The sequence below is a fragment of the Podarcis erhardii genome (genome assembly GCF_964252035.2).
Source record: "Podarcis erhardii genome assembly, chromosome: 17".
NCBI lineage: Eukaryota > Metazoa > Chordata > Lepidosauria > Squamata > Lacertidae > Podarcis > Podarcis erhardii.
Window position 1 is genome coordinate 26,710,924 of NC_138515.1, and position 25,489 is coordinate 26,736,412.

The 25,489-nt window shown below is 42.0% G+C and overlaps 2 protein-coding genes across 5 annotated transcripts in view; both read left to right on the plus strand.

Annotated features, from left to right (window-relative positions):
- Positions 1–1,551: 1,551 nt before the first annotated feature.
- Positions 1,552–21,812, plus strand: CASP2 (caspase 2). Of its 4 annotated transcripts, none has more exons than XM_081845366.1 (11): positions 1,552–1,557; positions 4,208–4,358; positions 6,911–7,078; positions 7,483–7,564; positions 10,533–10,630; positions 11,350–11,526; positions 12,284–12,412; positions 12,767–12,857; positions 17,243–17,392; positions 17,551–17,660; positions 19,659–21,812. In XM_081845366.1, the coding sequence occupies exons 2-11, from the start codon at positions 4,209–4,211 to the stop codon at positions 19,791–19,793; spliced, it is 1,290 nt and encodes a 429-aa protein (XP_081701492.1). In that variant the 5' UTR covers positions 1,552–1,557; position 4,208; the 3' UTR covers positions 19,794–21,812. The 4 variants fall into 4 exon arrangements, with proteins under 4 accessions (XP_081701492.1, XP_081701490.1, XP_081701493.1 ...); XM_081845364.1 differs by lacking the exon at positions 1,552–1,557 and adding an exon at positions 3,864–3,971 and having other exon boundaries at positions 4,206–4,358; XM_081845367.1 differs by lacking the exon at positions 1,552–1,557 and adding an exon at positions 3,864–3,971 and having other exon boundaries at positions 4,206–4,358; positions 10,536–10,630.
- Positions 21,813–24,009: 2,197 nt separating this feature from the next.
- CLCN1 (chloride voltage-gated channel 1) overlaps positions 24,010–25,489 on the plus strand; it is a 103,454-nt gene continuing 101,974 nt past the window's right edge. The window contains exon 1 of the mRNA XM_081844894.1: positions 24,010–24,523. Within this exon, the coding sequence (XP_081701020.1) occupies positions 24,473–24,523 (51 nt within the window). The 5' untranslated portion in view covers positions 24,010–24,472. The remainder of the gene's footprint in view (positions 24,524–25,489) is intronic.

The following is a 25,489-nucleotide window of genomic DNA, read 5'->3' on the forward strand; positions in this document are numbered from 1 at the left end:
GTTCTTTTAAATAAAAAACCATCACCGCCGTCCTCATGGGAGTGAAGACAGAATGTAAGGTCGGGCAGAATGCTGCCAAAAAAAAAAAAACCTTTTTAGAACTAAAATACCCAACAGATGAAGTTAGACAACAGATCAACAGAGCCAGACTGATACCCAGAGAGAACTTGCTGCAAGACAGACCCAAAAAAGAAAATAACAGAACACCTCTAGTCATCACATACAGCTCCCAAGTTAAAACAGTACAACGCATCATCAGAGATCTACAACCTCTCCTGGACAATGACAGTTCTCTTTCTCAAGCTCTGGGAGGAAGACCTTTCATTGCCTACAGACAGCCACCCAGTCTTAAACAACTCCTAACCCACAATAATACTACAACCAGACCTAACACGGACACTGGCACCAGAGCCTGCAATAAACCCAGATGCCAACTTTGCTGCCACATACACCCGGACAACACCATTACTGGCCCCAACAACATCACACATACCATCTCGGGACTATTTAATTGCTCATCGTCTAACATTGTGTATGCCATAAAATGCCAACAGTGTCCTTCAGCTCTCTATATTGGACAAACAGGCCAGACCTTACGCCAAAGAATAAACGGACATAAATCGGACATCAGGAATCACAAGACAGAGAAACCAGTAGGAGAACATTTCAATCTCCCAGGACATTCTATACAAGATCTCAAAGTAGCTGTTTTACTACAAAGGAATTTCAGAAATAGACTGGAAAGAGAAGCTGCTGAATTACAACTTATCACCAAACTCAAAACCATGGAGAAACCTGGTCTGAACAAAGACCTTGGATTCTTATCTCATTATACATGACAAAGCCATTTTTCACCTTTTCACCCCTTGCTTTTTCCTGTAAGACCTATTGCAGTCGTTAAGAGTCGTCAACAGGCTCATCACAGCTATCTGCCAATCACCCATTCCCACCACCCTTCTGAGTAATACCCCTCCCCACCTTCTCACTATATAGAAGGGTCTGGTGACTTCTGTTTCAGTGTATCTGAAGAAGTGTGCATGCACACGAAAGCTCATACCAAGAACTGACTTAGTTGGTCTTTAAGGTGCTACTGGAAGGAATTTGTTTTGTTTAAAAAAAAAAAAAGGCAGACCCCTGCGGGTTAAAACACGCCTGCGCAGTAGGGGCCAGCGGACGGACCCAGCGGAATCCCCAAGGAACAAAGAGAAAGGCACGCATGCGCCCCACAATAGGCGGGTTCCTGGTAGTTTTGTTGAGTTATCGAGGCGTGCGGGGGAAGAGACTGGCCAAAGCGAGTGGGTTGGAGTGCGCGCGCATTCGCTCTCATAGTCCCGCCCGTTCTGCGCAGGCGCCCCAACCTAGTTGCAGCCACGTGATCGGGAATAGTTGTTCCTCCTCCTCTCTGTTTCCCCCCCTCCTCCTCCCCACCCCCCGTTCTATTACTTGCAGGCCGTTGGAGGAAGGAGAAATTTTAGGCGGGAAAAGCTGCGCCTCCTGCCTCGCGCCCCCGCGGCCTACCGCGCGCCGGGAAGCGCCAGGCGGCGGCGGCGGAGGCGAGTGAGTGGCTTTTGCTCTTCTTCGCGATTCGCTGAGGCGGCGGGGCGGGGCGGGGAAGCGGGGCGAGAGGGAGCTGGACGGGGCCGAAGCCCCTCAAGGGAGGAGTGGAGGCGGGGGGATGGGAGAGGCCTCTGGCGGCGGAGCCCCAGGCGGGAAGCCGCTTTTGCTGAGGGGAAAGAGGGTTGACAGAGCCGCGCATCCTGCCAGGGCCCCTTCAGCGTTTCCTCCCTGGCACTCGCCTCCCTCCACCGACATCCCCGCCTCTCTTTTCATCGCTCCTAATATATTATATAATGCAGTGACTCCATTATATATTATATATATATATATATATATATATATATATATATATATAATTTATATAATATATAATATTATATAATATAATATATAATATTATATATAATATATAATATAATATATATATAATATATATATTATATAATGCAGAGCCACGAATAAATCATGATCGGAGGGTTTTTTAATTGTTCAAAGCGTTTCAGGCGTAATTAATCCCTCTCACAGCAGTTTAATGGGTGAGCTGTGAACTGGTGGTAGTTTTGGTGCGGCTTGCAAGTATAAAATTCAGGTGGAGAAACACAAGGCAGGGGTGTGAACTTAAAATATTGGGGGTGCGGGGGGGGGGCTAGGTAAGCCTTGCCCAGCATAATGGATGATGGGATGTGGCACATGCCACACCATTTGAATGGCATTGCCCATCAACTCTGGAGGGACCTGGCCCCCTCTAATGTTTTATTGCAGGGGGCTTAAGGGACCTCAGCCCCCAGTAGTGGGCTCCTACCATCACAGGGATGCGGGTGGTGCTGTGGGTTAAACCACAGAGCCTAGGGCTTGCCGATCGGAAGGTCAGCGGTTAGAATCCCCGCAACGGGGTGAGCTCCCGTTGCTCGGTCCCTGCTCCTGCCCGCCTAGCAGTTCGAAAGCACGTCAAAGTGCAAGTAGATAAATAGGTACCGCTCTGGCAGGAAGGTAAATGGCATTTCTGTGCGCTGCTCTGGTTCGCCAGAAGTGGCTTAGTCATGCTGGCCACATGACCCAGAAGCTGTACGCCGGCTCCCTCGGCCAATAAAGCAAGATGAGCACTGCAACCCCAGAGTCGTTAGCGACTGGACCTAATGGTCAAGGGTACCTTTACCTTTACCTTTACCTTTACCATCACAGCGTTGTAGAGTTGGAAGGGATTCCTGCGAGTCATCTAGTCCTATAGTTTTAGAAGGGACACAGCTATAGGGGTTATTGTGAGTGTCTGCACTTCAGAATTTACCAGTACACTGGAGGTTTAAACTGTTCTTAAAAACACCCAACTTTTCCCAAGTGTCCAAATCGGTTTAGACCACCATGCGAGAAGGTGATTTCTAGTGTGCACCTGTGAAAATATATTGGGAAATTGAATATTATTTTAATTAGATTGTTATCCTCCAAATGAAGTCAAAATGTCCAAACAACATCAAAGTTAAAATACAAACATCTTAAAAGTTAAAATGTGTTTTAGCAGCAGAAGAAATCAAGATATACCGTATTTACTTGAGTCTAATGCACCACCAAATCTAATGCACACCTCAATTTTCAGAACTGTGAAACCAAAAAAAGTATTGCTGGCGAATGCAAATGTGCCATTGAATCTAATGCGCACCTTAATTTTTGCAATGTAATTTGGCCCAAAAAGGTGAGCATTAGATTCGAGTAAATATGGTAGATTGATATTGAATAAAAGTCAAATGAGCTACTATGTTGCAGTAACTATGTATGAACAAAGTATCTCTGTTCAGCATGCAGTGTATATAATACAGAATTTTGTTAGGCTATTCTAGTGTTTATAAAATCGATGGTTTTGTTTATTGCAGAATTGAACTGAGGAAATAATATAGCAATTTTTCCCAGTTTGCATCTGTATTAGACTTGCTTTCAGTTGTTTTCATTTTATTGATTGTGTGTTTGCCTTCTTGTGCTTCTTTGGGAGGAAGGGCACGCTATAAATTTAATAAGTAAATAAATTACTTTCCCACAAACTTTGAAATTGTCACCTTTCAGCATAGAAATTTTCAAATTCTTTCTGAATTCCTTAATTTGTGAGCCACTACTAAGCTGTGACTGTTTTCAGTGTAAGGCTGATGTTTAGGAAACACTGGTCTAGAAAGTAATCCAATGTTTTCGGAAGATGAAAAAGTCAGAGCTGGTGGCCTATAATTTTGGTCAATAAACAGGGCAGCTCTTTTTTCTAACTGGTGTTATTTCTAACTCCTACACACTCCCATCAGGCTATTGGCGTGATCACAAAAGTTCTTGTTTTCCTTCTTCCAGCCAGCAGATCCTTCACCAATCTTTGTTGGATATTGCTGATGCAAAACTGTAATTAGGGAGAGAGGAAAGAATGTTCAGGAATCACTAAAAAAGGTGTGTGTTCTCTACTAAAAGATCTGTGTAATAGAATAAACAAGTGTTTCAAAGCTAGATTTCTTTTCATTCAGAATTCCCCATGATACCCCTCTTCCATTTACCTGACAAAATTCTATCTTCCTAAGAATTCATAATGGAAACACACAAGTTTCACTTCTCATTTGGTGTATGGTTAATGTGAAAACTTCTTCCAGTAGCTTGTTAGAAGAAAAAGGATTTTTATCTCTTCTAGGATGCTGGGCGCATGTGGCATGCAGAAATGTCACCAAGAGGCTCTGAAAAAGAATCGTGTTTCCCTAGCAAAGCAGCTAGTTTTGAAGGAACTGATGGAACACCTCATAGAAAAGGATGTGATCACTGAAGCAATGATGGAGATGATACAGGTACAATTACTCTTGTCAGCAACTGGAATTAAAAGTTTAATTATCCAAAATTATCGTTGCTGTTTATGCTTCTAAGTGCCGCAATTATTCCTGTGTGTCAAATGAGATCAGTAGTATTCGGCAGCAAATAACTAGATAAAAAAAATGTCATAGACTAAGACTGGTAATTAGGGATGGGCAGATCTATCTTTTTCCAGTCCATTTCCCATGTGTACATTTAGAAGTCCATTCTGTCTGCAATTTTCTTTTCAATTCAGTTTTTGGTACGCATCTTAAATATGCATACTTTATTTGCCTTGTTCTATGTTTTTGAAATGGAAAACTATACCACAAAATTGGAGAAGTGCAAAAACCAACCCCCGTATTATTCCAAGTGAAATCAGGGTAGTTTGCTTAACAGTACGGACTGAGCTTCTTACCTGGTAAGAACTGCCTGCAAGTGACCTTTTTAAGATGGAAAAGGGTTAGTCCCCTCTGTTTTCAGACTCTGTGTGCTCCAAAAGACTAAGGAAGGCCTTCTAAGAAAAATATATAGGGTAGGCTAATAACTTTCAAGGACATTTGTGAGGCTGGGCTAAAGAGCAAGAGAATGAACAGAAATGAGGCACTTGGCTAAGTTCTAAAAGCCCATGCTGGCATAAGTAATCAAACAGCTATTGATCCAAGCACCCCTTTTGTCACTTATGTCTCAGTAGCTCCTAAAAGTTAACTTTTTAAAACAAGTGTTTGCATCATGCCTCTTAAAACACTGGGTGCTGTTGAAGTATTCCCATTCTATCATCTTCTCTGTTTGAAGGAGTCCAGCTGTGTTGTTGGATGATGCAGACTTAACCAATAAATTGAAATAATGTAGAATGCTGGAGAGGGAAATAATTTTTCCAGTTCCCAAGCTGTGAGGCAGACTTTTCCAGTAATAAATCACAAACATTTTTATTTCTATGTATTTCTAAAGAACCAATATTTTAATACAAAATGTATGTTAAACTATCAAGGGGATGCCAACTTCTTTGTGTGTGAATCTGTGTTAGAAACTTTATAACAAGAATACAAAGCTGACTGAATGAACTACAGATAAAATCTTATGTTCATTTTTCACATGGTCTAGTCCTCATCCGAAGACTGCAAAAAACAAAGCCATGCTTCCCCTGCCCACCCCCTGATATTCTTAAGAGGATCTCTTCTCCAGTCTTCAGAGAGTGGTTGGAAGTGGGGAGGCAGAAGAAGGTCCTCCTTTCTGTCCACTGTGCAGTTTTAATCTGAAATCATAGGTGCAGTACTGTATTACGCCCAGAGCTCAGAAACTGCTTGCGCTAATGAAATTCTCTGTTGCAAAATGTGCCTAGAACAATGGGAGTTTCGAACATTGGTGTGAATTAATGTGTAAAATGTGATTGTCTGATTCACTCTGAGTAAAGTTATGTAGGGTTTTTTTGCAACTGCTCTGTGTTTTGTGTAACATGTCTTGGCCAGGCATTATGTCTTGGGGATGGCGGATATATGCAGAGACATATAACCAAACGAGCCCTCTTGTGAGAACCTCCCAAAGCCCAGTAAGCAAGGCAGAGAGAGCTTAAGAACTCTTTCGGTGCTGGTGCAAAAGGAGCTTTTATATTCCTTGCCTTATGTGCGATTTGCGGGATTTCAGCTGGCCATCTTACAACCATGTATGCTTGAAATCACAGAAGTTAATCACTTGCAAGATGTGATTGTTCTGTGATGTAAAATATTTAATCCTCCCTGTGCAGTTTCCTTGGAGGTTTCCGTACAGGGTTGCTATATGGGAGACAAAAGGAGGAAAGAATAGTGAAATTGAATATATTTATTACATGTATGTTAACATTTGCATGATTCCATTCTTTCAAATTAGGCAGCAATCCTAGTATACACACTAAGGAGTTCTAGATATAGGAAGGTAGCCGTGTTGGTCTGCTGTAGACAACTAAGTTTGTTATTGGTATGAGCTTTTGTGTACATGCACACTTCTTAAGATACACTGAAAGAGAAGTCACCAGACCTTTATATAATAGTAAGAGGGTGGGGAGGGGTATTACTCAGAAGAGTGGTGGGAATGGGTGAGTGGCTGAAAGGTGTGGTAAACCAGTTGACGACTGTTAACAACTGCAATTGGTCTTACAGGAAAAAGAAAGGGATGAGATGGCCAAAAACAGCTTTATCATGTATAATGAGATAAGAATCGAATGTCTCTATTCAGACCAGGTCTCTCCATGGTTTTAAGTTTGGTAATAATGTAATTCAGCAACTTCTCTTTCCACTCTATTTCTGAAATTCTTTTGTAATATTACAGCTACTTTGAGATCTTGTATAGAATGTCCTGGGAGATTGAAGTGTTCTAGTGGATTCTCTGTCTTGTGATTCCTGATGTCAGAAACTAAGGAGTGAGATTCATTAAACTCAGTGAGAGTTGCTTCTGAGTAGATATGTACAGGATTGCACTGCCAGGGTGAGAGCACTTCAAAGCTCCATAGGAATGATGTTGGTTCACCTACCCATTCAGTGATCTTTTAACATGTTTGGTTTTTTTCTGAATTCAGGGCAAGTCTGGAAGTTTTAGCCAAAACATAGAATTCTTGAACCTGCTCCCAAAGAGGGGTCCCAAAGCCTTCTCGGCTTTCTGTGAAGCTTTACAAGAAACCAAACAGCAGCACTTAGTGGAAATGCTCCTGAGTACCATTCCCAGCCATATCAATGGGAACGCAAGGGTAAGGAAGGATCAAATAAAAGTGGGGGGGACCCCATATTTGTTTAGTTATCTCCTGTTGTCCTCTCCATGCTCCTGAATACCCTCACTTCTATTTTTGTTGTTATGGTGGAGTGGCACATGATTCCTGTGGTGTTTTATATGATGATTATTTACTGGGGATGGGTGTGGGGAGGGGGAGTAAATACATTTACACACCTGGCTTGAAATGAATATTCCCAAAAAGAGGACCAGGAATCCTAACTTCAATAGATATATACTTACATGTGTCTTATATTTTATGTGCTTTGTGTGAAGACTACCTAGGATGATTGGTGTCTGTATAGACATCCAGTAGGCAGAAAGTGGTTATTTTCCTTTGCATCTCTGTATTTATGTTTAATAATGCTGTGTGGACTCTTTCAGCTGAATTCTGGCTATGAGGAAAATCTGCCATTTCCTCTACCTGAATCAGAAATCTCTCAAAAAAGGCCACGGTGGCAACTTGGTAAGTTTATTTTTGTGAAATGTGAGTATTGCAATTGTAATGGCTAAAAACTTCCTTTTGTCGTTTACTAGCATTCTATTTAATATGACACACAATGAACAAAAGAAAAAAGATTTCTGTTGTGGGGGTAGGAAAATGCATGTTGATTTTCCACTATTGCCTTTGGTTAAGAAAAGATCAAGCATTTTTGTTAGGTAAGAGCAAGCCTGAAAACATTTAGCCCCAAGGAGCTATCTTTTAAATATATGAAAAACAAAAGTCAGAGATCAGTGTGCAAGGCTTTTGTAATCCAAAATAGATTCCCACCCCCCTTTGCTTTTGCTATGGCAGCCACATGGTGGTGGTGCTGCTTTATTTGTTTGGAATATTTATATATTCCTCCCTCATAAAGGCTATTTTTAGTAGTAGGATACTATAGGATACTTTGAAAATTGCCAGAATGTGTCCTCTGATGAAATGCTATTTTTGCTTGAAATATCTATTTGATTTTATATATTTTAAGTTTTGATACTCTTGTCGTTTTCCACTCCAGCTTTCTTATACCACATACGTGGAGCCAAGAATAATGTGTCGAAAAGATAGGATATATTAAATTACATAAAGATAGGCAACTTGTGGCCTATTTTTTCAGACTCAGCCTATGAAACAATATTATCTGACCTAATGCAGCCTTCAAAATTGTAATGAAAGGTTGCCTTCAATTCCATTTATAAGGAGAAATCCCCACTTTAATATTACACTTGTTTCTTTGTTTTGGATGTTATGCTCCAAACTGTAGTTGCTTGCAGAGGTCCCCAACCTTTTGGGACCTGGGGGCACATTCAGAAATCTAATAAACTGTTGTGAGCACCACAAAATGCCCAATTGATGGTGCTCAGAAATGAGCCAAACACACATAAAAAAGACAAATAAACAGACAAAAAAATTGGCTCTTCACCTATCACCCCAATAACAAAGCCAAAAAAGCACAATTTTTTAAATTAAAAAATGTCCAAAACTGGGAGAGGCAGGAGGCTTTGGGGTGCAATGGGGAGCTTTGGGGTGCCACGAGCATACCATTTTGGGGACGCAGGTTGCTTGGAAAATAAATGCTGCAAAGGGCTCTTGTATTTTCCTCTTATTTTACTTGCATCTCATGCATATTGTTCATGGCCAGACTTCTTTGAGAGAAATTGTTTTCTCCCTATATATTTTGAAGGGACAGAGATACATTATAAATAAATTAGATATAAATAAAATTAAAGAGAAGAATGTGCCTGAGATTCACATCTCCATAACAGAAATACTTAAAACTAGGTGACATGTCTTTTTAATAAAACCTGGTTGGGATGTGTGGCAAATTGTATTTCAGTCCCCAGACTATTGTTTTCAGAACGGTGGCTCTTAAGAATACAATATATTGACTATAACGTTCTTATATTTTCCATGCAAGAATAATGTGAAACTATGTTCAAAAAGCTGACCTACTTTTTACATCCAAATTTTATGGCCAGATCTCTTGGTTTCGGTTGCATCCTGCTGATCTTCTAAATTGCAAACTGTTTTATTATTAACTAGCAACCAGATAAATTATTTAGTATATGCGTTTTTTATCCATGACTATTAACAATAGCTGTAACACAGAAATAACCACAAAACTATAATTGGTTGCCATTAGTCATTATATTTGGCAGGTTGCACAGGGCAAGGTGCTTAGACTTGAGCAAGTCATAGTAGTTTAACTTATTTATTAACCAGCTATGGTGAACCAGTGGCCCTCCAGATGTTATTAGGGTCCAACTCCCATCAACCCCAGCCAACATGGGTTATATTCACAGAGGATGGGTGCTGTAATCCAATAACATTTGGTGCGTTTTTCTAAAATGTGGCTCTGTGTTTCACTGGTAGCCTCAACCCTTTCTCTTCTTGATATAGTCCCAACAAATGCCTATTTGAAGTTGCTACTTCCACTTCAAAGAAATGCCCCATTGGTGTCAATGGGGGCTTCCCTTGAAATGTAGAAAGCAGCATCAGCGAGGCTATTTTTGTTAGCACCATAGTAGGGAGAGAATTAGAGAATTGTAGATATGGAAGGGACCACCAGGACCACCTAGTCTAACCCCTGCAGTACAGTGGTGCCCCGCAAGACGAATGCCTCGCAAGACGGAAAACCCGCTAGACGAAAGGGTTTTCCGTTTTGGAGGCGCTTCGCTAAACGAATTTCTCTATGGGGTTGCTTCGCAAGACGAAAAAATCTTGCGAGTTCCCGTGGGTTTTTTTCGCTCCCCCCCCTTTCCTAAACCACTAAGCCGCTTATCAGCTGTTCTGCTGATAAGCCGCTTAACAGCTGATCGCTAAAAGCGCTGACCGCTAATAGCGCTAATCCGCTAAGTTGTCAATGGGCTTGCTTCGCAAGACGAAAAAACTGCTAGACGAAGAGAATCGCGGAACGGATTCTTTTCGTCTTGCGAGGCACCACTGTATTAGAATATTTTGCCCAACATGGGGCTTGAACCCACAACCCTGAGATCAAAGGGCCACATGCTCTACCAACTGAACTATCCCTCAGAGCTAGAAAGTAAATTTGCCTACTCCATCTCCACAGCCATGAGGCTTCTGCAGCTCCCCTGCAAATGCTGCCTTCATAACAAAAAAGGCACACTAATTTCATTCATACACTTTATATCAAGTCTGATTTAACCCTGAGATTCTCCCCACTTAATTAACTAATATACACATATGTTCTGAATATCACAAAAAGTGGTGTTTTGAAAAGCTACATAAACATGCATTTGATTTGCAATCATTTTGATCTCTTTACTGTAACTGGGAAGTCCATTCTGGACTTACTCCTCCAGCGCTTAAAAAATTGGCGGGTTATATTATTCATCTGGTATTCCTAAATAGTTGTAAATGCCAAGTTTACACTTGCACAGAAGTTATTTTGTTGCTGAGCCACTTACATTTGGGTTGTTGGCCTGTGTCTCAGCAGAACCAGTGGAGCATTCTTTGGATGATGGAGATGGTCCTCACTATCCTCAGGTGAAGCTGTGCACCCCAGAATTCTATCATGAGCATGAGCACATGGTGAGTATCCTGAAGGGTGGAAGTTTAGGGTCCCCCCCCCAACAAGCATTGGGTGCTTTTATTGGTAATCTGCAGAAAGCCAGCTTCAAAATGTGAAATAAATGCCTGTTCAGGGGATGACATGTTTTTTACTTTCGCATGCAGTTCTAAGAACATGAGCCATCCCAAACTGAAAAATAGAGGCAGGTGGTTTAATAAGTTTTATTTTGATGTGTGCTTCTCTTTTAGATACCTGTATTTTCTTCCCAAAGGCACTTACATATTTTCCTAGGAGCTTATGCCATTTCTGAGTCCAGTTCTTAAAGTGTGATAGCATGAGTTCCATTGATTTAAGTATCCTTCCCTTACAGTCTCTGCCAGGCATTCTCTTCTCACTGGTGCTTCTACCAGACTGGGACATTTTTTTCTAATTCTTTAGGCAAAAGAATAAAGTTCTTTTAAAATCATCATTAAATTTCTAAATGGAAATCCTGTACACTGATAGAAACAAATATGAACTTGTTTGAGCGTTAGCATGGAACCTTACATTGCTGGGATTTTTCTGGCCATTAGCCTATAAATCCTTTTCCTGCTATAAATGTAAGGTGTCCTCTCCCTTTGTGTTTATTTATGTAGGTATGCAACAGGATTCTGACTGTCATGAATAAGTATCTTGTGATTTTGCTGTTTTACATAATATACCAGGAATCTGGATCCATCAGCTTACCTGTTTTTCACAGGCATACAGGATGAAATCACACCCACGGGGCTTGGCGCTGATACTTAGCAACGTGCATTTTAGCAGTGAGACGGACCTAGAGTTCCGTTCTGGTGGCAATGTTGACCAAGCTGCCCTAGAAATGCTCTTCAGACATCTTGGGTACCAAGTGATGGTACGGCATGATCAAACTGCACAGGTGAGCCCTGAGAATGGAACAAGCATGATGAATGTCTGCCTCATGGAAGTCATTTTTATAATTGGCTCCTCACAATAAATTGGGTAACTGGCATCATTTCTAATGTGAATCTGGGTATACTGGAGCAAGCACTTTATGTATACTAAGGATTGTATTTCCATGTAGAATTTTTATCTCTACTGCTATCTAGATAGCATAATTTACTGTATTTTTATTAAGTACTTTATTTAGTTTGTTCAGTCTCACAATTTTATTAGCAAATTCATTTATTTTAACGCATTTCACTTACATTACTCTTACACACGTTTAATAAAAATCTACAGAAGATTGCTTAGTGTAGTAACTTTGTGATAGTGATTAAATAACTTTGGTCCCCCAGAATTGTAGAGGCTGGGCACAGCAACCAGAAGTTTCTCTCAGCCTTTGCCTAGACAGCCAGTGCCACTTGGGCTGTTTCTGCCATCAGGGATCTTCTGCTTCCTACTCTGGAGTCAGAGGCCCCAGGAAGACTGGCTGGCTGGTTACAGAATTTTAGAAATTACTATCTCTGAATACTTGGATTAAACAGAATATAAAATCTGGAAATTCTCTGGAAATTGGGCCCATGTTCAACCATTTTTGATAATTAATTAGCCTTCTTTGGCTCCCCATTAAGCTTGTTATTGGTACATGGCTTTGCTCTGTTAATTGTGCCTTTTCCACTTCTCTGGTATTTGCAGTTTCAGGGATTGCTGATTTTAGTTATCTCTTTTCTCAGGAAATGCATAAGGAGTTGGAAAACTTTTCAAAGCTTCCAGTTCACCGAGATGTAGATTCCTGCATAGTATCACTTCTCTCACATGGCATAGAGGGTGGGGTCTATGGAGTGGATGGCAAACTGCTTCAGGTAATTTACCTTTGTGGAGTCCTCCTTTGTGTAGGGCGTGGTCATCTAAGGATGATGAAATTGGCAACCAGCTACTGGCAGATAAAGTTATAATAGATTCTGGCCTGAAGCAGAAATGAAGGTATTTCTGGAAGTTGGAAAGCAATTAATGGAAACATATAGGAGCAGAATGTATATTTGAATGATATTTAAAATATTGTGATTGCTTGCCTATTTCATTGCCACCCTTCAGTATAAATATTCTCATGATGATTTACAGAATAACATATATAACAATTAAAAAGCATGATTCTGATGAAACTGGTTTAGCAGTTTTTTCTAACAAATGTTTACTGTAAGTTTTTTTCCCCCCAGCTGCAGGAGATTTTCAGACTCTTTGATAACGCAAACTGCCCTAGGCTTCAGAATAAGCCCAAAATGTTCTTCATTCAAGCATGCCGGGGAGGTACGTAACCCAAGGAGAAGGGTGTGGGGGTGGGGTTACCTGTGCTTCACAAACATTCTCCATGCTACACAGCTTGCGCTCAACTCTCCTCTTTGCTTCTCTCAGGTATAAGCGGAACCCACATTCACCTCCCTGCCTTGCTGTTGCCACTACCTCTCTCTGTAAGTGCTTCTCACTCTGCATGGCATGTGGTCAGCAGATTGCAGACCCTGCAGCACCATGACAAAGGGGAGCTTTGTAATAATTCCCATATCTTGCATGTGTGGTGCGGGGCGGTTAGCCACACTAATCATAACCCAGCATGGAGATTTTACCTGCATCCTGGAACTTGATCACAGTTGCTCTTTGGTCTGGACTATAGATTTCCATATCTTTTCTGGATCTGGGGGAAATGAAAAAAGCAGCAGTCCGAGGGCCAGTCACCCACCTTCCATAACACCATAATATAAAACAAGAACTATGAATTTCTTTGAAGAGAGATTCCATTGAAAAACTCTTTTATGAAGTTCCTTAGAATCAGATGGGGAACAGGGTCTTCAGCTGCATTTAGAGCATGTACAAGAAAATTTAGACATTCAAAGCTTTATGTCACCGTCTTCAGTGACATGATCCTTCATGGAAGAAACTCTTAAGTCAATTGAAAGGAATTTTGGAAGAAAAGTACCAAGAAACACAAGAGGGGCATAAGCTTCTTGGCATAAACTTTCTAGCACATCTTCCAATTATACTGTGTTTTAAGAGACCGTAACTTGTATAGGAGATGATGGGAGATTCACAAAACAGGTCACTTTCCTTAGCCATTTGAGGCCATGCTGGAACATAAGCCTACAATAAATGTAGCATTACTTCCCAGTAACCTTACTAATTCAAGCACAGAACCTTAATGAATCCTCCCCTGCAGCGAAGAAAAGGCTCCCAGAGTGGCTTCCAGTTCTTAAATGTAATAAAACTAACATGTACATGCACCACCTCTTTTCTACCTTGCTCCAAGCTTGTGCTCTTCTTTCTTAATTGCCTCCCTCACATTTTATTTCCCTCACCGCCTGCCCTGCCAGCAAATGTCACTACAAGTGCCTCTGGGGCTAATGTTTTCCCAGTTGTTTTTCTGGTCTGAGAGAGAAGGAAGGGGGGGGTCAGTTTGCTCTTGATTCTCCTTTTAAAACACCACTCTGCTCGACTTTGACCTGCTCAAATTAATGCAAGAAGCAATCCCAAAATGGTATATTCAATGGGACTGAGACATCCAGAAGTGGGATTTAGGCCTTCCAAGTTAACAGTCACATGTCCAACTGTGGATTATCCGTCTTTAAGAAATTCTTAACATAGAAGCCTAAGTTCTTACAAAATTCAGTTCTTATGCCTCTACTTGGTGGCTTCAGCAAGCAGTTCAAAACTGAATAAGCCTGTCTGGATGGACTAAACCAAATGAAGCTTTTGCAACATATTTGTGCTCCATGCAGGCCTAGTTTTTTTTTAAAAAAAATTCTATAGACTCTATAAAACCATTGTGACCTGGAGATCCTTTGCACAGTATGCTTGGAGTACATATATAGACTATATAGTCCAACTCCAATGGTTTGAAGAAGTGAACAGTTCAGCTGATAAGAGAAGTAATGAAAAACAGAAGCCATCCCTTTTCATCAACAGTCGAAAGTTACAGTCCTCCTTCATGCTTTTATATTTTCCATTTCAGTCTTACCTTGATAGTGAAAAACAACACACAGGTTTTATTCTAAGAAACAAATGGAAAATTTATAGTAACTCGTGCTCATGAAGCTACCTTGAAGGTTCTGTCTGTCAGCCTCGTACCTACCAAATTAAATTTCTTCTAAGCAGAAACACTGTGGTCACTTATAGAAAATTCAAGGTGCAGTTTTGCTAAATTTTGCTTAAACCTGAGTAGAGATCACTTTGATATAGGAGACTCGGTGCTATTCAGATGAGCTTTAAAGCAGCAAAATTGAAAGAAATTAGTGTCTCGAAAATAAAGCAGAATTTCTGATCTTGAAACAGGTTTTGGGCAGCAGTTTACCATTTGGCAGTTTAATCCAATTTTGCACGTTCACTGGTGGTGGAATAAATTGTGAAAATACTTTGCAAGCATTATTTGATCAAACTTCATTTTACTGGACACCATTAGAAACTAGCTTGAGGGTGTCACTTGAAATAGTTTGTCCTGAGTCAGATCTTCCCTTCTCGCCATGCTTTTGATAATGATGCTGATTTGAAATTTTAAATATCAAAAGTCACAGTGGCTAATGCCTGTATATGTATAGATCTTACTAGACATGTTGGTGATGCTGCTCGAGAGCAAAAATATCTGTTCTCAGTCTTTCTTAAAATGGTTCTGTGTGTCCGATTTATTAGTTTGTGGATGCTTGATGTTTTCAAAAGTTGTAATGCAATCCAAGAAGATTGTACTGTTTGAAACCAGGCAGTTTTCATTCAAGTCTATCTAAAAAATGATCAAGGGCTCTGTCCTACATTTTTCTCATTCCTTTTATTACCTCTAACCTATGTATACACATCTTTTGTACTGTTTAAGATGTATGGTGATTACAGAGGGAAAGCAGCTGGAACAACCTTTCCAAGATGTATAAATGCTTTCTCTTCAGATTTTATTCCCATATTTGCTTCGCCTTGGGTTTATACCCTTATTTAAATATGCTTAATATTACTTAATAACCTTAGTGTTTCTTTTCTTTTTTCTTGCTCTTCCTGTACATGTTGCTTTTTCCTATTTGCTCTGGCAAGATGTAGAAAGAACAAAGAGTCTGTAGCACTTTAAAGACTTAATAAATTAATTGTGACATAAACTTCCTTAGGCTGGAGTCCACTGCATCAGGGGCATGAAGTACCGTATTTTTCGCACCATAACACTCACTTTTTTCCGCCTAGAAAGTAATGGGAAATGTCTGTGCGTGTTATGGAGCGAATGCCTACGGATGGCGGGGGGATCTGCTGCAGTCAGCAGAGGATCCATGGTTCCCCTTCCTTCCCTCCTCCGTGGCTCGCTTTGAAACAGCAAAGCGGGAGAAGAGCCGCTGAGGGGAGGAGAGAGGGACAGAGAGCCTGCTTCTGCAAAGGAGCAAAGCGGGAGAGGAGAGGAGCCGCTTACACGAGTCCGGAGCTGTTTTTTTCAGTGAGCCAGGGAGGAGGGAGAGAACAGCTCGCTAAATAGCAGCAAATTTTTTCGCAAGCAGGCTCTCTGTCCCTTCTCCTCCCCACTCAGCGGGCTAAATAGTAGCAAAGTTTTTCAGCGAGCCGGGAGGAGGGAGCTGTTTTTTTCAGCGAGCTGGGGAGGAGGGAGAGAATAGCTCGCTAAATAGCAGCAAATTTTTTCGCAAGCAGGCTCTCTGTCCCTTCTCCTCCCCACTCAGCGGGCTAAATAGCAGCAAAGTTTTTCAGCGAGCTGGGGAAGAGGGAGAGAAGCAGAGCCTTTAAAGGAGCAAAGCGGAAGAGGAGAGGAGCCTTCTCTTATACCCCTCTTCTGCATTATTAACAGCATCCTTCTCCACCCACCCCACGCGTGCACCTTGTCCCTTGAGTGCTTTTCCTTCCCTCCCCACTTAAAACGTGGTTACAAAGCACGGATCCACATGGATCCTCAGGATTTTTGCACTGGGTCACCCCAAATTCACCATCAGATCACATAGCATGTCCATGGCTACAGCTTGCACCAAAAAAATCACACACCCACTGTTGCCTGGGGCCGCAGTGGTGCAAAAACGTGGTTACAAAGCACGGATCCACATGGATCCTCAAGATTTTTGCATTGGGCTACCCCAAATTCACCGTCAGATCACATGTCTGTGGCCACAGCATGAACCACAAAAATCATACATCCACTGTTTCGTTTAGAATATTTTTTTTCTTGTTTTCCTCCTCTAAAAACTATGTGCGTGTTATGGTCGGGTGCGTGTTATGGTGCGAAAAATACGGTATTCTCAGTTGGTTAGTCTATGCCAATGGGGGTATAATCAATGGGATTTTCCTCTTCTATGGCAGGTGATTCTCCAGGGGCTGATGGGGAAGGGGAAAGCTAAGGTGAAAACAGTTGGGATTCTTAAATCAGAGCCTGGCTTACACATGACTAATTGACATGAGTTACACATGACATGAGTTTCCCAGACTTAACCCCATGTGTACCAGGGGAGTGGTACCATTGCTCTTTGATCATTTAATTACTGCAAGGTAGATAAGTGGCTAATAAGACTATTGTAGGCAAATTTGGTCATTGTTGCCAAAAGTAAGGAGGTCAGGGAATGTAGATGATGCTCAATAGTAAACCCTGCTAATTGAACATACAATCAGAAATGTACCTTTAGAAAAGATGCTCGACGGAGGTGAGTGAAATTCCTGCCTTCTTGTTTTCTCTTTATTAGATGAGACAGACCGTGGAGTGGACCAAATAGATGGGAATGAGCGTGCTGACTCCCCAGGTTGCGAAGAAAGCGATGCCAACAAGAAAGAGAACCCCAAGCTGCGTCTTCCCACTTGCTCTGATATGATATGTGGCTATGCCTGTCTGAGAGGTATCTGGAATAGTTCCATAAAGGTCTTTTTTGTTACGTTATTTTAATGAACCGCTCAAAGGTGGTTTTACACCTTTGAACTGAGCTGCTGTTGGTGGATCATCTTGCACTTGTTCCTCTTTTTCTACTTTGCATTGACTTTACTTACTTACTTACAGGCACAGCTGCTATGAGAAACACCAAACGTGGGTCCTGGTATGTAGAGGCTCTGACCTCTGTGTTTGCTGAAGATTCCAGAAATACGCATGTGGCTGACATGCTTGTAAAGGTGAGCTGGGATGCTGTGCTTCACTCTTGCTTCTCAACTAACTTCTAGAAGGTGCTGCACTCTTGAGATTCTTGTTTAACTTTTGTTGGACCTCCTGTAGCATTACTGTTCCCTTTTAGGGCCTCTGGGAAGCAAAGTGCAACTTCTGCAAACAGACGTTTGATATAATTTAGGGGTGTGCTGTCAAGAGAACAAGCTGGTCATCACACTTTTCCAACAACACAAGAGACGACTCTACACATGGACATCACCAGATGGGCAGCATCGAAATCAGATTGATTATATTCTCTGCAGCCAAAGATGGAGAAGCTCTATACAGTCAGCAAAAACAAGACCTGGAGCTGACTGTGGCTCAGATCATCAGCTTCTTATAGCAAAATTCAAGCTTACCGTATTTTTCGCCCCATAGGGCGCACCTAGTTTTTTTGGGGGGGAAATAAAGAAAAAAAATTATTTCTCCCCCAGGTGCGGGGCTGGGGCGGGAGAAGGCTGAAATTCCACAGCCCCCAGAACAGGCTGCTCTCCGCAAGCCGTGGGAGCCCTCCTGCAGCTTGCGCAGAGCTACCCGAAGCCCGGGCACAACTGCTCAGCGCGCCCAGGCTTCGGGATAGAGGCAGCTCTGCGCAAGCCGTGGGAGGGCTCCCGCGGCTTGCGCAGAGCTACCCGAAGCCTGGGTGCGACTGCTCAGTGTGCCCAGGCTTCGGGATGCAGGCAGCTCTGCGCAAGCCGTGGGAGCCTGGCGGCAACTCCTGCGGGCTCCCAAGGCTTGCGGATAGCTTCCTGAAGCCTGGAGAGCGAGAGGGGTCGGTGCGCACCGATCCCTCTCGCTCTCCAGGCTTCAGCGAAAGCCTGCATTCGCCCCACAGGACGCACACACATTTCCCCTTCATTTTTGGAGGGGAAAAAGTGCGTCCTATAACGCGAAAAATACAGTAAACTGAAGAAAGTAGGAAAAACCACTGGGCCAGTAAGACAAATCCCTTATGAATACACAGTGGAAGTGAGGAACAGGTTTAAGGATTTAGATTTGGTGGACAGAGTGCCTGAAGAACTATGGATGGAGGCTCGTAACATTATACAGGAGGCAGCAACGAAAACCATCCCAATGAAAAGGAAATGCAAGAACGCAAAGTGGCTGTCCAATGAGGTCTTACAAATAGCAGGGGAGAGGAGGCAAGCAAAATGCAAGCGAGATAGTGAAAGATACAGGAAATTGAACGCAGATTTCCAAAAAATAGCAAGGAGAGACAAGAGGGCCTTCTTAAATGAGCAGTGCAAAGAAATAGAGGAAAACAACAGAATGGGAAAAACCAGAGATCTGTTCAAGTAAATTAGAGGTATGAAAGGAACATTCCGTACAAAGATTACCATAATAAAGGACCAAAGTGGAAAGGACCTAACAGAAGCAGAAGACATCAAGAAGAGGTGGCAAGAATACACAGAAGAATTATACCAGAAAGATATGGAGGTCTCGTACACCCCAGGTAGTGTGGTTGCTGACCGTGAGCCAGACATCCTGGAGAGTGAAGTCAAATGGGCCTTCGAAAGCACTGCTAATAACAAGGCCAGTGGAAGTGATGATATTCCAGCTGAACTATTTAAAATTTTAAAAGATGATGCTGTTAAGGTGCTACACTCAATATGCCAGCAAGTTTGGAAAACTTGGCAGTGGCCAGAGGATTGGAGAAGATCAGTCTACAGCCCAATCCCAAAGAATGCTCCAACTAGCGCACAATTGCGCTCATTTCACATGCTAGCAAGGTTATGCTTAAAATTCTACAAGGCAGGCTTAAGAAGTATGTGGACCGAGAATTCCCAGAAGTGCAAGCTGGATTTTGATAGGGCAGTAGACTGGAAGTCTCGAGTAAACAAATATCCTGTCTGGTTTGAATTTCAGTAGAGCATCTGAACCAAGATAAAAATAAATAAATATTCAAAAATGAATACTGTTTTAATTTTCTAAGCCTTTCTTTTGCCTTTTGTTACCTTTTCATTTAGGTGAATGGAATGATCAAGCACCGAGAAGGTCATGCCCCAGGCACCGAGTTCCACCGCTGCAAGGAGATGTCAGAGTATTGTAGCACTCTTTGCCAGGACCTTTACTTGTTCCCAGGAATTAACTCTGTCATCTAAGGGGGCCACTGCCTCTAAGGCCAAAGTCCATGTAATACTCTGTGCCATAGGACGACCTCCTGTAGAGGTCTAGGGCTACTCTTCCCTTACAGCATTTCATATTGAAGGTAGGGGGCGCTAAGCTGTCCTGTTTAGGAAGCGGTTGACTGATGAACATATGATACTTGTTCTGTTGTTTCTAACAGTTTTTCTGATTTTATTGGGAATTTCATATGTTATCAGATATTGTGACCTATGGAAATTAGCATATAAATGTCTTTAAGTTTATTATGCCTGGCTAAGCCAGCTTTCTTACTCATTGTGCAGCCATTTTACTCATTGTGCAAATTTCTCTAATATCACTTTTTCAGACAGACTTTGGCACCTTGTTGATGCTTGCCACCCAGTTCAGGGTTTGTAAGTATAGTGTGTTTATGTGCCAACATTGAGGTTGATAGGGAGCACCTAGGTAGCGAGTATTTATCACAAACAGGAGTGTGAGAAATAGCATTCATAAAGCTTTTACAAAACAAAAACAAGAAGCATGCTTTATAAATTGAATTTTGTTTTAAGACAGATTTGTGGGCAGCTAAGCAAATTTGGCAAAACCACTAGCTAAACTGAAAAGGAACCTTCTAAATAAATGAAGGACATGCAGACTAATAAAGACAGTTTGGAATAGTTAGGTTAATGCTAAAGTCATTTTATATCTTTCATCACCCCCTTCTCCCCCCCAAAATAATAATGAATACATGTGCAATTTCTATTTTGCTAAAAAGACAACCCTCCCCAAATCTGTTCTGCTTATTTTCTCAAAGAAGTTGACATTTATTAGCACAAACTCACACCAGGACTTGGAAACAATTGAAACAGGTTTCCATTCCACAAGGTGTTTCTAATTATATAACTAGTTTGTCTTTTTGACTTTTTTTTGCTATTTCCATTATTCTCAATGGTAGCATACCCTGTGATGACTATTGTAGACTTGTCATTTTATTAGGAGATGTTTGCCTACACTCTATTTGCCTATATTTTCTGCCCACCCATTCCATGGGTGGCATGGCTATAAGCCCCCCCCCCAGCTGCTCAGATGCCACATATGGCTTTTTAAGGGCAAATCTACACATTGGCAGAGTTGGGCAAATGGGCATGCAGAGATGATTTCCCTATCTGCTTTGCTCCTCCCATTGTATGAGCAAACAATTCAGGAAGTCTTCAGTTAATTATGCATTCTTTTCTCCAGTACTGTAACGGCCCCCTTTTGCGGGACCTGCCATTTTAAGAAACTCACTTGCAAAATGAGGACAATCCTCAAGAGCCAGTCTTATTTATATGTACAAATGTATACTCCCAGTCGTGCAACAGTCCTGGCACCCAGTAGCCACAGGTGGTTAAAAGCCTGGACTTTTAACTGGTGCATATGTTTGCTGCAGAGGACAGGAAATGTGCTCTATTCCCTCTCTCCTCACCACTTTCCTTTTTTTTTTAAGTTGCATGCCATACCTAAGTTTTTCTCTTACATTCTTGTATATTGTTGCCTTCGGCATCCTAATAACCCTGCAGCCAAGGACTGTATGCTTAAACCAGCTGCCCTTGATCAGCCTTTATCATTCTCTTTTGCCTAAGATTTTGAAAAAATATTTTTATAGGATTTTGATATATATTTTTAAAAACAAACATAATGGTTAGGAAAATAACATGAGGCAGAATAATCTAACAAGAGGCCAGAAGCTTAGAAGGTCCTTTTGTCCTGCCCTAGTGCAGTTGAACTGCATACCGCACCTGTTGAGCAGTAGCCATTTCAGGGCCAGTGAACAGCTCAGGGTGACAGCTCAAAGGTTCTTTCCTCTGAGTAAAAATAGAAAAAAAATGGGACTCCTCTCTGGAAATTGGTGCTTGATAACTGTACTGTGTTAGTACAGACGTCTCCTCCTAGTTTGAGAAAGGAGAGGTCAGGTCTTTGTCACTGCCACTTTTTATAAACTTTGTATATAAACTATATCTCCATGTGCCAAAATAAAAAGTGATCTTGTTTTCTAACTGGCGTCCTTTTTTTTTACCCACTAAGGAGGCATGGTCTCTTTCTCTATATCTGCAGTGCAGCTAGGTTGCAGAACAGGCCTTTTACCAAAGAGCACTGGTAAAAAACATGATTGATTCTAACCCTGGAGTCATGAATGTGGGTAAAGTTTTCAGTTCTGTGTAGTTCTGTGCTCTTTGTCTGGAGCATGGGTAGGCAAACTAAGGCCCGGGGGCCGGATCCAGCCCAATCGCCTTCTCAACCCGGCCCGTGGATGGTCCAGGAATCTGTGTGTTTTTACATGAATAGAATGTGCCCTTTTATTTAAATTGCATCTCTGGGTTATTTGTTGGGCCTGCCTGGTGTTTTTACCTGAGTAGAATATGTGCTTTTATTTAAAATGCATCTCTGGGTTATTTATGGGGCATAGGAATTCATTCTTTTTCTCCCACCAAAAATATAGTCTGCCCCCCCACCCCCCCGGTGTGAGGGACAATGGACCGGCCCCCTGCTGAAAAGGTTTGCTAACCCCTGAACATTCAAAACAGGGATCCTCCTTAGTGACACCTGTGTAATCTTGCGTTGCACTTGGTTGATTTTACAGGAGAGGAGTGTGGTTTATGATAGCTGTATAGATAGGGTTCTGACCTCATGTGACCACGCTTAATCTTTTTTAAACCCACCATGCTTGCGTGAATTTACCCCCAATAAGTATAGTACTTGTTAACATGGTTGCATTGGGTCTGATGTCCTTTCCTCCATATGGTTATCTGGCCCACAGCATACTTTGAATTTGGAGGTCGCTTATTAATTTGTAAATACCCAAATTAAAGGATTTAAAAACCAAAGGAAAAGCCATTTAGGTTTTTCAGAAGAAAACAGCCAAAGAAAAAGCAAAACGGTAGCCTCAGGGAACGTGGAAAGGAAACACTTTCACAAATATATTAAGCAGACACTGGGATTCTTATGAAAACGCCAATTGCATTAATAAGTAAAAATGAAAAAGGTCACTAAAATTGCCAGGCTAATGAGCTATTATTTTGCATGCTTTTGCTCATAATTATAGTCGGCTTGACTGAGTTGAAGGATTCACTTTAGTAACTGAAGATGAGTTATGCAGAAACCATTTTTAGTGTGTATGTAGTTTGAGAAACTACATGTTGTGTGTGCATATTTTATTCAAGGTACTACACCATTAAATAAACCCTTAGGAATATGATTGTCCTGGGCTACCTCTAAGAGAAGAAGTGTTGCCATCAAAGCAAAAGTGGTTTGGTAATACCCATGTTTTTGCAGTCTGTACTCTTCTGCTAAATAGGTATTTCAGAATCCTAAATCAGTGCAAGCGGGGGGGGGGGGGTGGGTCTTGGTACTTCCACCACCTTCAGAAGTTCCCGGGTGGCAGTGGTCTGGAAGAGGGCATTCTCCATGTGATTCTCCCTATGCTGTAGAATTCCATTCCCACAGGTGCACTGGGCACTTTCATTACATAGATTTTGTCATAAGCTGAAAATGCACCGGGTGGGCAGCTGGAGTGGTTCAGATAATTAGATGTGCATGACAGAAATCTGAACATCTGAAACAGCCCCTAGAAAAAGGTAGCCTTAAGTAAAACAGAAAAGGAATTGTTTAGAATGGGCATTGTGGAACAGAACAAGAACTAGTGGGACAAAATTATGGAAGCACTACATCTCAGCCCTAAGCATGTTTACAGTTACATCCTGCTGACTTCATTGGAGCTTATTTGCAGTAAGGACTGTGGCTGTTGCCTGCTTATGAGAACAATCTGTGAAGCCTGTGGGATTTGAACTTAGTTTCCCAGGGGATGCTGTTGAGAGTCTGTCAACAAGGGCATTCGAAATATACAAAGCTTTAGATTACAGTGGTGCCTCGCAAGAATCCGTTCCGCGAGTCTCTTCGTCTAGCGGTTTCTTCGTCTTGCGAAGCAAGCCCATTGACGGCTTAGCGGATTAGTGCTATTAGCGGCTTTTAGCGGCTTAGCGGATAAGCAGATAAGTGGCTTAGCGGCTTAGGAAAGGGGGGGGGAGGGAAAAAAACCCGCAGGAACTCGCAAGACATTTTCGTCTTGCAAAGCAAGCCCATAGGAAATTCGTTTTGCGAAGCACCTCCAAAACGGAAAACCCTTTCGTCTAGCGAGTTTTCCGTCTAGCGAGGCATTCGTCTTGCGGGGCACCACTGTACTGGCTGTAATAGTAATAGCCGGGCATTGGCACCTTTGCCACTAGGATATCCTTCTCAATCTAATAATTTTGGTCATTCTTCATTCTTTTTCCAATGCTTTATCCATGACTCAAACAAATGTCGACCTCCGGTCCACCTCCACCAAAACCCTACTGATCACCCTTCCAGTTCTGGAATCAATGGCCTTGGACAGAAACAACCCCACTGGAGCCAGGAGAAAGAAATCTTATCACCTTTTAATTTACTGGGCTGACTCAGTGCCAGAGCAGCAGTCAGAGGCATTAGAGCAGAGACATGACTGCTGTGTCAGAGCATGAGCAGAACCAGGGTATCTGGTTACGCATCCCCCCTACAGTGAGCCTTTAGCTGGAGCACTCGCAACTTCAGTTTTGTCCCATTCCATGATCCTGCAACCGGGAAGCAGAAGGGAAGGCACCTCCGCCGGGATGCCCAGTTACCCCATTTGCAAACACTGGATATGACTGGGGACAACCGTCCAAAAAGGACATTACGGTATCAGCAGACACTGGTAAGTACACTGGTGTTGCATACTTCTCATTTACCTTGGACGCCAGCCAGGGAGCCTTCAATTGTTGTCTCGTACCCTGTAATCTGCCACTTGAGAACCACTGTTTGGGATGCCTTTAGTTGTCCAAGCATCACAGAAAACCAGTGTAAAACATGAAAAGTCATTCCTACACTTTCTGGGTGGAGTGAGAATCCTTTGATAGTTTGAGAGGCAAAAACAAAACAAAAGAAAAACAGAGTTTCTCCCTCCCCAAACAGATGTCTAAGCAGTTAAGTTCACTTAAGAGATAATTTGCAGTTTGGTTTTTGCCTGTGCTGGATTGGGAGGTAAGGTTGTTTGAGGTTCGAAGTTAGAAATATTGCCATTTAGCTTCCAGCTGAGGTGAAGAGTTGCCCCAGGATAAGGAAAAGGCAATAAAACTAATGCTTGAGTGCTTCAATCTTTGTAACGCCCGCTGCAGTAAAACTACTCTTCTGTCTTCCATCTATTGTGCTGGCAGCTATAATGTTTGGGTGGTTTGAGGTTACATTAGTATTCTGTTCTGTGTTGCTAAGCAGGAAAACGTTCAGCTCTTAGATTCTGGATTCTGTTTTTATTTGTATAATTTTGGAAGATTCCTTTCTCCAGGGAATGCATGGGGAATTACTGATGAATATTATAGAAGGTGTCTTAGCTACTTCTTTGAATGATCACAGCCAGTGACCTGTATACTGTATTGCAAAATAACGAGTGCTCTGTGCTGTTGTGCAGAAATGATTAAGCATTTTGCTCAGACGGGCAGTGGTTATCCAAGGTTTTGGGCAGAGGTCTTTCCCAGCTTGTCACTAGGGAGTCTTTTAACTGGCAATACCTGAATGGTGATTCTGTTCTAACAAATTAAATTCTCAACACTCCAGAAAAAAATTAATGATGGAATCACAAGAGACGGACAGATAACGAGGGGAAAGTGGTTGCACGACACATTTG